General features: G+C 45.4%; 1 protein-coding gene across 2 annotated transcripts; it reads right to left on the bottom strand.

Moving 5' to 3' along the window:
* Positions 1-1155: 1155 nt before the first annotated feature.
* LOC135890803 (C-C motif chemokine 4-like) lies at positions 1156-2373 on the bottom strand. Of its 2 annotated transcripts, none has more exons than XM_065418242.1 (3): positions 2245-2373; positions 1699-1813; positions 1156-1243 (listed from the first exon to the last, which is right to left on the bottom strand). In XM_065418242.1, the coding sequence occupies exons 1-3, from the start codon at positions 2315-2317 to the stop codon at positions 1156-1158; spliced, it is 276 nt and encodes a 91-aa protein (XP_065274314.1). In that variant the 5' UTR covers positions 2318-2373. The 2 variants fall into 2 exon arrangements, with proteins under 2 accessions (XP_065274314.1, XP_065274313.1); XM_065418241.1 differs by having other exon boundaries at positions 1156-1230; positions 1701-1813; positions 2245-2317.
* Positions 2374-10044: the final 7671 nt, after the last annotated feature.

Here is a 10044-nt window from a genome sequence, read left to right as displayed (position 1 = left end):
TGTCTGTCCCTGTTCCCCCTGCTCCTCTCCCCCACCTGCCTGGCTGCTGCCCCTCTCCTCCCCGCATTCTACTCCTGCCCCTCCTAGCTTCTGCCTGTCCCCCTGCCATCTGCACCTGTCATCCCTCCTCTGCCCTGCCCGCTGCTCCTCACCCATCTACACTGGAGTCAGGCTGCCTCCTCTTCCTCCTCCTCCCTTTCTGGGTGGGGTCAGTGAGGGCATGGGGGAGACAGTCTCCCTGCTCTCATTTTGAGTGCCCGGTGCCCCAGTCGCCCCCATTAGCTCTGCAGATCAGTTGCAAGGAAAGCCCTGCTCTGCCCCTGCAGCCCGGAACTGGAGCATGCTCAGTACAGATGAAATGTTCTGAGAGTTTAGCTGCCAAAGTCTAGCTAGTTGTTACTGAGCCTGTGTGAACTGAGATCTTTCCAAGGCTTAGAACTGGGTCAGATTTGGATGGGTTTTCGTGAGGGCAGCAAAAGGCACCTCCCTGACACTAGGGTGTCCCACCTGCCAAATTTTCCAGCCCCTACTCCAATGTATGGAAGTGCTAAAGTTGATGATCGTAAATTGTCTTTCTCATACCTCACTCCCCCACTGCCTGTCTTCCCCTCACTTTGTGTAATATCAGCCATATATTTGTAAATTGCTTGTAGTTTTCTTGGCCTAGAAAGGGGCATGGACCCTTATAAAGCGATATCATTATTAATAATAGGAGGTGTCGTTCCCCAAAAGGATCCATATTAACAAACAGGCAAACACAGGACATTCATATAAAAATATTTATTCTTCATCATCTACGTTCAGCATTCCATCAAATCACGTAGCTCAATATTACAGGAAACGTTCCGTTTGATATAAAATATATTAAATAATCTTCACATTTGAGCTGTGAATGGAGCCATGTCATGTGACCTGCCCCCAAACCCCCGGGTACTAATCTATAAATAGTACACCATTTAGCTCAGGTTTCAGTGCAAATTAGATTTCTTAAATAGACTGAAATAATATTTTAAATACATGTATATATGTCAGGTTATTTCCACTAAGCCAGCAAGTGGCACTAACACTAGATGCATCAGCAGGAAGGGTGCCCTTTGAACATTAACACTTTCATTGCTGGGCAAGTCTTGGTCCCTGGTCTGTCCCCTGCTCTGCTCAGTTCAGTTCCAGATGGGTCACGTACTCCTGAACCCAGTCCTCTTTGGGGTTAGCACAGACTTCACGGCCCTTCTTGGTGATAAATCTGCCGAACGAAAAACATTTGGATTAGTACAAGGGGAACTTTGTGAGTGGAGAGAACCAAATGTCTCCCTTTAAAACCTCTCCTCTCACTAATACCAGCTACACCCAGATCCCGTAGATTAGGGGAACATTTTCCAAAACACCTACGTGATTTAGCTGCCAAAGGCCCATTCTCAAAAGTGATCTAGCCACATCGGAGCACGAGGTCCATCGACTTTCAATGAGACTCAGCTCCTGTGTGTCTCAATCACTTCCGATAATGGGACTTCAATGACTCAGCAGCCTCGCGCCTTTGAAAATTGCACACCCTTAGTCTGCTCTGTTCTCTTTCTCTGGTGCAGTCTCTGCCAGAGCCCCCGCCCCACATTCCGTGGGTCTTAAGAAACCCCCAAGGCCAGTAACTGGGGGACACAAAACATTTCTCTGTCTGTCTCAGGGTCTGTAGTTTGTACTTACACTATGGCCGTCTGGGAGCACATGCTGTTGGTGTCATAATAATCCACCACCAAGCCGCGTGGGATCTTCCGGGATGCGTAGGTAAAGCAGCAGGCAGTCGGGGGATCGGAGCCAACTGAAAGAGTCAGAGACAACAAACATGAGTGTGTGCTGAGCTGTATGCATAGAAAAGCCCCTCTAGCAGCCTGGGGGACGTGGGACAGGGCAGGAAGAGAAGACTTCCAGCCGTAGGGAGTTGGGATGAGGAAAGGAGGTGAAGGAAGGAGGGAAATGGGAGAGATTTTCCTCCAGTAATTCCTTCCATCCTTTCCTCTTTCCTGGACACAGCCAGGTCTGAAAGTTCTTGTCAGATCTTTGGTGGGCTGCTGGCTGCAGCCCTGACACCACCAGGGCTCTCCCCTCCCCAGAAGAGAGCTCCTTGCCCTGCCTCGACCAGCGAGAACCTGCTGGCTAGGAGCTGGCAGAAGGAACCATCTCCCGGCTACAACATTTCTCCTTCCTTCTCTGAAGGGAAACACTGAAAGAGAGGAGAGAAGCTGGACTCACTTGGGGCAGAGGAGGCCTGCGAGCAGAAGGCAGCGACGAGGAGAACGGCGAGGGCAGCCACGGAGACCTTCATGTTGCTGTTGGGTGAGGATGAGTGTCAGGAGCAGAAGCAGACCAGGGACTCTTGAACACTTCTTCTCCTTCTGATGCTGCACCCAAGGACAATCTGTCCTTTTATAGGCGCCTGGGGGGCGAAGCGGAGGGAGATTGCGAGGGAATTTCCAGTGCGGTGGTCAGCTGATGTCAGGGTGCCGTTGTGCTGACTGCAGGAAAAACTGAGTGGCTGCGAAGGGCTAAGATTTGAGTCATAATTTGCTGTTACTTCACCAGTGAAGGGGAGGAGCTGCCTTGAGCATGATTGTTTCATATCCTATCTTTTGCAAATGCTCCTCAAAACACAACACTGGGCCTTTTGATCTTTTCACAACAACGACAATCACACGAAGAGACCCATAGGCCCAGCTGGGTTCCAAGTAACCAGGTTCACTGAATAGACACATACCTGCCATGCCCAGCTCACTCCAAAAACACAGAACACTGTGAGTATTCCTACATAGCCCCCACACTATTTAAGGGACACTCCCCAATTCCTCCTAAAGTAAAGGACCTAAAAGCTATGATTATTGTTTCTTTTCTATTAACTTTTTATTCATTTTAAAAATAATATATATAGAAAAAAACAACACCACAAAATATACACCAACTTCTCATACCACATACACTTCTCAGACTATATTAACCACGTGCTACCTAACCTGAGCTATGCTTTAAACATTTAATTATATATAATACGAATGGTTAGCAGATAAATCAGTGATTTGTGTTGCACAATTTACAAACACATGTTGCTTATAAAAATCCAATAGTTAAAGAAAAATGATTAAAATCAGATAAAGAATAGAAGCAAAATTCAGAGAAGGGGGCTGGGGACGAAGAGGGAAGGAAATGGGTAGAGAAGAGGGGGGAGCCTTCACTTCCATGTTGGCCAATCTTATGACGTCTATGCTCCAGTCTCCAATTGTTGGTTGCTTTTTGGATTTCCATTTTTGGAGTACTGGTCTTTTAGCAATTATTAGTGCTCTGCTGAGTCAAAGTTTTTCAGATTTATTCAGCTTCCAATGAACATCCATTGGGTTTAAAATGACATGTTTCGCTTGTAATACCATTGTAGTTGATAAGAAAAAAATTAACTCTGCAGTTTAGGTCTAGGTGCATTCCCACCAGCTGCATCATGGCACCAACATCTATCTGACTTAGCAACACTGGTTTTGAACAGTTGGAGAGGGGTCCAATGCATCCTCCGTGTGATTTCCTGCTGGATTAATTGTACACAGAGGTCAAAGGAGCAGTTCAGAACACTGGCTAAAATGTGTTTCCATTGGTTAGCAGGAAGTAATTGGCCTAGTTTCTCTTCCCATTCCTTTGTCGTTTTTTTTGCTGTCCCGGTGTGTACACAGTGTTGCCATAAGTGTTGGAGAGATGAAAGCAGTTTCTGTGGGTCAGGGGTACCGAAGACGTCGGGCCAAACAGCTGGGAGATGGCATGTTTACACTGGATATATTGCCACTCCTTAGTCTCTAGATTGAACCTTGCTTTTAATATTGTAAAAGGCAGGAAAGCGTCATTTTCTAAAAATTGACTCCCAATAAATTCAAAATCCTTTCCTAATCCGAGCTGGCTGTTGATGGGGTTGCCTGCTGTTCAGTGTTTCGAGTTATCGCAGACAGAGGGCCTCGGTGTGTAGAAGGGGGTCATGTTTCAATTTAGTAGACATCGGACGCCAAGTATTCCGGGCTGCCACAAGAGTTGGCAATTGCTTTTTAGGGAATCTGCAGTGGGTTGGGAAGGGGTAAAGGAGCAACCAATTCTGCTTCCAGCTGGAGCCAGCCCGTGGGGGAATGAGCCGCTGTGCTGCTTGGCTAAGAATTAGTGCCTGATGGCAAAGTTTGAAACCGGGAAATCTCAAGCCCCCTGTTCTGTCGGGGAGCTGTAATCTGTGTAAGGAGATTCTGGGTTTATCACCTGCACCCCACAAGAAGGACCTGAACATGGTGTTGATTTTGGTCAGATAAAAGGGAGGAATATGGCTAGGGAGGGAATTCCGAATGAAAAGGATGCTGGGAAGGGCATTCATTGTAATTATGTTTGTTTTTCCCCCAAGGGGGAGAGGTAGTACCTGCCGCCTATTGAAATCCTTTGCTATCAGCGTGTAATAACCTGCTGTTGTTCTGATTTGAGTGATACTACTCAGGACCTTTGACCTCTCGCGTTTAATCTGTATGTGAGAATTTCCCCTGCTCTGCCCTCCAACTCCCAGTGTATTTGTCGGAGTCTAAAAATAGCAAATTCAGCACGTGCGGAAGTCGGTCTGTTTCCTTCATACTGAAGATTGAGTCATGTTTTAAGTTTTTCTTGGGGGCGGGCGTAGTTTGCACATTCGAAATCCAGAGCATTACGTGGTTTGGTTAATTCCAGGAGCCGAGCCTGGCTAGCCTTCTTTCTACCTGCTGCCCCTAATAAAAGTGTTTAGTGTCTCCCATAGGGTGGAATGGGATATCTCTAGTGTGGCATGCATTTGGAATAAAAACCAAATTTCTTCTGTGACATAGTGCTGAAAAAGTTTATCACTCAGAAGGGAGGAGTTCAGTCTCCACCTCTCACAAGTCCAGTTTGTCTCAGGAGGGGAAAATTGTAGGATCACTGGTGCCCGATCACAGCTCATGATAGACCTGATTTCATTATTAAGTACTGAGTCCAACAGATTAATAGAAATTGGGAAGAAATCTATTCGTGAGTATGCGGAATGCGGAGAGGAGAAAAAAGTAAAATCCTTCATTGTAGGGTTCTGTAACTACCATATGTCTTTTAACCTCGATTCTTCCATATAGTCTTGTATAAAGTTTTCAGAATGTGATTGTGTACACTGGGGCCAGGCTGACTTGTCTAAAAAAGGGTCCAACACCTCATTAAAATCGCCTGCTGTGATGATTGATTCTAGTAGGATATTAATTACTTTTTGAAAAACTTTAAAAAAAACCCATGGATCATCTTTATTGGGGCCATATGTATTAATTAGGGGATATATAGTCAGAGATCTTAGCCTTCACCTGCAAAAATCTACCTTCCTCATCTTTATTTACATCTAGAATTTGTAAATTGAGTCTTTTGTGAAACAATATTGCTACACCTTTGGCTGCGGGGAAGAAATTGCTCAACACCCACTCCTCCATCCAGCTTCTCCTAAATTTCTCTGCCGCCAACTCATTCTGGTGGATTTCCTGTAGGGAGCTATCTGCTTTCAGTGATTTTAGATGAGTGATAATTCTCTTTTTTAAATCAGGTGTGATTCACCCCTTTGATGTTCCAGGAAACACCATTTATAATAAAAAGAACGAGGAGTACTTGTGGCACCTTAGAGACTAACAAATTTATTTGAGCATAAGCTTTCGTGGGCTACAGCCCACTTCATCAGATGCATGCAGTGGAAAATACAGTAGGAAGATATATATACACAGAGAACATGAAAAAATGGATGTTGCCATACCCACTATAACAAGAGTGATCAATTAAGGTGGGCTATTATCAGCAGGAGAAAAAAACCTTCTGTAGTGATAATCAGGATGGTCCATTTCCAACAGTTGACATGCTTATTTTTACTCTCACCTTCTTGTCAACTGTTGGAAATGGGCCATCCTGATAATCACTACAAAAGGTATTTTTCTCCTGCTGATAATAGCCGACCTTAACTGATCACTCTATAGTGGCAACACCCATGTTCTCTGTGTATATATATCTCTTCCTACTGTATTTTCCACGGCATGCATCTGATGAAGTGTGTTTTAGCCCACGAAAGCTTATGCTCAAATAAATTTGTTAGTCTCTAAAGTGCCACAAGTACTCCTCGTTGTTTTTGCGGATACAGACTAACACGGCTACAACACTGAAATCTGTCACCATTTATAATGTGACAGGTTTCAGCATGGTAGCCGTGTCAGTCTGTATCAGTAAAAACAACGAGGAGTACTCGTGGTTTTTGAATGTTATAATTCTTGACATCTGGTTTGTGTCCATTTCTCTAAGCAAAAGAATAAATGGACACAAATCAGACGTCAAGAATTATAACATTCAAAAACCAGTCAGAGAACACTTCAGTCTCCCTGGTCACTCAATAACAGACTTAAAAGTGGCAATTCTTCAACAAAAAACTTCAAAAACAGACTCCAACAAGAAACTGCAGAACTGGAATTAATTTGAAAACTGGACACCATCAAATTAGGCCTGAATAAAGACTGGGAGTGGATGGGTCACTACAAAAACTAATTCCCCCCTGCTGATACTCACACCTTCTTGTCAATTGCTTGAAATGGGCCACCCTCATTACCACTACAAAAGTGATTTTTCCTCCCTTGGTATTCTACTGTTGAGAACAGCCCACTTCCACTTTAACTGAATAGTCTCGTTAGCACTGACCCCCCACTTGGTAAGGCAACTCCCATCTTTTCATGTGCTGTGTATTTATACCTGCCTCTGTATTTTCCACTCTATGCATCTGATGAAGTGGGTTCTAGGCCACAAAAGCTTCTGCCCAAATAAATCTGTTAGTCTCTAAGGTGCCACAAGGACTCCTTGTTGTTTTTACCATTTATAATATTAGCCACAAGGAGTGCTTAGGTCAAATATTTCTTTATTACGTGCCTGAATAGTGTTTTGAACCATGGACAATGTGTCTCTTTCTAGGGCTCTGGAGGTGGAGTGGAGGGTGAGTGTAAGGAGATGGTGGAATTTCCAGCGCAGCAGGCAGCTAATGGCATGTTGCTGTCATGCTGATAGGAGAAAAATGAAAGGACAGCCAAGACTCAGGAAACGGTTTGTGCCCAGCTCTGAGCCGTAACACTCCATTCGGTTCTGTCATCTCACCTGCGAGGGCGAGAGACTCCCCCAACCGAGATAGGACACGGAACGATCGCAATGTTTAGAGCCAGTTCGGCCACAAACACTGCTCGAAATAAGTGACCTGTGTTTCCCCACCGTGGAGCTTCCATGCTTTGAGAATGGAGCAAATATTACAGATGGTGTGACTTCATCCCGGAGTCAGGGAGAGACACAGAGCTGTGTTTATACGGCACAGTTTGATTGTTTGGGCAGATTCAGCCGCCATTCACTAAAATGGAGGGACGGGGAAGGAGGTGGTGTCCAGCGAGTTGGGCACTATAAGAGATGTGGGAGACCCAAATTCAAGTCTCCACATCAGGCAAAGTGGGGATCAAGCCCAGGTCTCCACATCTGAAGTAGGTTCCCAAACACTGGCCCAGAGGTTACCAGGAGGCTCGGGCACCACCACCACCTCTGGTGTTTTTGTGAATCTACCTCGTCTTTTCCTTTGCTTTTAGTAAAAAGGTTAAAAAGATGTCAAATGAAGCACTTAGTTCAACCCAGAATGAAATTTCACCAACTCTTTCGATTTGCTGAAAAGTCAGAACATTTTTGGTTTCTTTGCGTTGAACCGATTGTTTTTTGGTTTTTGTCTGGCATTGCCAGCAACTAAAAAATCAGCTATTCGCACAGCTATAATTTCACTAGCAGGAATGTTTGCAGAAAGTGAAGCAAAAGGGTACGTATGCACAATCGACTCACTGTCGTAATTAGAGGTCACTGAAATAATTGCAAATACTTTTTCTCATGCTTTGCCTTTTTCTAGTTGTGACACTGTGAAACTCGGGGGTGCCAACTTTCACAGTTTTTATCAAGAAATTGTGTGCGAATCTCAGCTTTTACTTAAAAAAAAAGAAAAGAAAAAGTACGTTTCTAGCCCTCGTGATTGCAGAGAAAAGATTGAAGATGTGAAGTGAGTATACCCTAGAGGCTCAAACAGAGGAAAAGAAACCAACATTGATTATTTTAAATCTTTGGGTCTGACTCATGACTGTTGAATGCCTGATTTTGGCACTACTGGAAACTGAAACCAAATAGAAACAGAAAGAAGCTCTGAGAATGAATAATCAGGCCAAAAGAAATATCACATCATGAAAAGCAAAAAGTAACTCCCAAGGTTCTGCCGTGATCACATGACTTTACTGAGGGAACTCCTTCAAAATTCGCAATTTCAATAAATTCAAAATTGCGTTTCAGTCCCTGCCCAGTCTGTCCTAGATACTGTATCTAATCTGGAGATTTTTGAACCACTAACCCCATTAGTTAGCTAGTAGTTGCATAGTGCTTTGACGCGTGCTATATGGAGGAAGGATGATCATGTGTTTAAGGCACTGCAATGGAATTTAGGAGATCTAGGTTCAATTCCTGACTCTGCCACTGATTCCCTAGGTGACCATGGCCAAGTGGCCCAGATCTTCAAAGGCATTTTGGCTCCTAACTTCTATTAAGCACAAATACCATTGAGGATCTCTGGGCCCTAATTTCTCTGGGCCTCAGTTCCTCATCTGTCAGATGGGGATGATGACAGGGCCCTACCTCACAGTGGAGAGGGGAGGACACATGAATGAACATTTGGGAGGTCCTCAGATACTACACCGACTGGGCCAGGGAAGTACAAAGACAGATCTAGAAGTGCTAAATGGAGCTGGCTGGAATTCCACCAACCCTCCCCTAACCCGGGCTGTGGCCCCGCCCACACTCGGCCCCGCCCTCACTCCCCCTCTCCCTGGAAGCTGGTGGGGGCTCAGCTCGGGCTGGCAGCCTGGAGCTCAGGGCTCAGGCTGGCGACCAGGGGCTGGAGTGGCCCCAAGGCGGCCAGGGGGTCGGGACAGCTGGCGTGGCTGGGGAAGGCCGGCTGGGGCTCCTCCGAGGGGTGGGCACGCTTGGGTCTCTGGCCATGAGGGGAGGGAGGGAGGCACTCGGGGGTACGATGGGCAAGGGGGTGGGGCCTCGGGCAGAAGGGGCGCGGCCACGGGGATAGCTTCCCCAAAGGCAGGGTTGACCCGCTGCCCATGAATTCCACTGACATTCTCAGTGAACGATGTTATTGTTTTTCAATTTAAAACCGTTTTTTTTTCATGATTGGCAAAGAATTGATTTCCCCCTATTTCAATCAGCTCCGGTGCTGAGCGTCTGCAAGCAAACCCTGTGCTCAGCTCAGAGCCTGCCCAGCACAGTGGGTGTTTGCAAAGGCCCTCTGACCTTGCACTGGCGAGGTTCCCATTGGCATTGGATAAAGGCAGGAAAACACTGATGTCCTGCTGATGGTCTGGTCATCGGTGATTTGCATGCAGTGTCAGAGTTCTGGTGTTCTGTAGGCTCCAAAACCCCTAAAATAAAAAGCAAAGAAAAACAAGTGCCCAAGATAAATGTGACTGGACGAAAAAGGGGAAGTTTTTAGTGTGTTTCATTGAGATGGGAGAATTGAAGAAGCTGCTGAGAAAGGATGTGAGATCGCTCTGTTATTTATAGCAGGTTTCAGTGTAAGGGGATGAGAATTGCTCTGAAGGGAAAAAGCCAAAAAACCTCCCTGGATTCTGAAGCAGATTCTCCAATGAGATATGTCTGAGGCCTGCTGTATTAATTTACATGGACTATATGGGACCGAAGAGTCAAAGGTGTTCCCATGACCCTGAAACCGTCCAACACTAAACAGTTTTAAACAAGGTTCGGGGTTTGGTAGACAGAAACCTGTCTGCTCGGTGCCCTGGCAAACTCACCATTAAACATTTTGTTAACCTTTTATTAAAGATTCAGCAAAGAAGGAAAACCAGTTCAAACCTTTGAAATGTAAAGTAAAGCTGTCATTTTAGCACTAGCCCTTCATCCCCTTCCTTTACATAAAGAGAATCTGTAGAAGGAAAAAAG

The sequence above is a fragment of the Emys orbicularis genome, chromosome 17, assembly GCF_028017835.1.
Source record: "Emys orbicularis isolate rEmyOrb1 chromosome 17, rEmyOrb1.hap1, whole genome shotgun sequence".
Taxonomy (NCBI): Eukaryota; Metazoa; Chordata; order Testudines; family Emydidae; genus Emys; species Emys orbicularis.
The sequence above is the reverse complement of the archived record's forward strand: the minus strand, read 5'-3'. Positions and strand labels throughout refer to the sequence as shown.

What these genes read in the sequence shown, in the direction of transcription:
- LOC135890803 (XM_065418242.1), bottom strand. Translation starts at nt 2,317, where the DNA reads ATGAAGGTCTCCGTGGCTGCCCTCGCCGTTCTCCTCGTCGCTGCCTTC. An exon ending in GCAGGCCTCCTCTGCCCCAA is followed by an intron (nt 1,814 to 2,244) that starts GTGAGTCCAGCT and finishes TGACTCTTTCAG; the next exon opens with TTGGCTCCGATCCCCCGACT. An exon ending in TGCTCCCAGACGGCCATAGT is followed by an intron (nt 1,244 to 1,698) that starts GTAAGTACAAAC and finishes TTCGTTCGGCAG; the next exon opens with ATTTATCACCAAGAAGGGCC.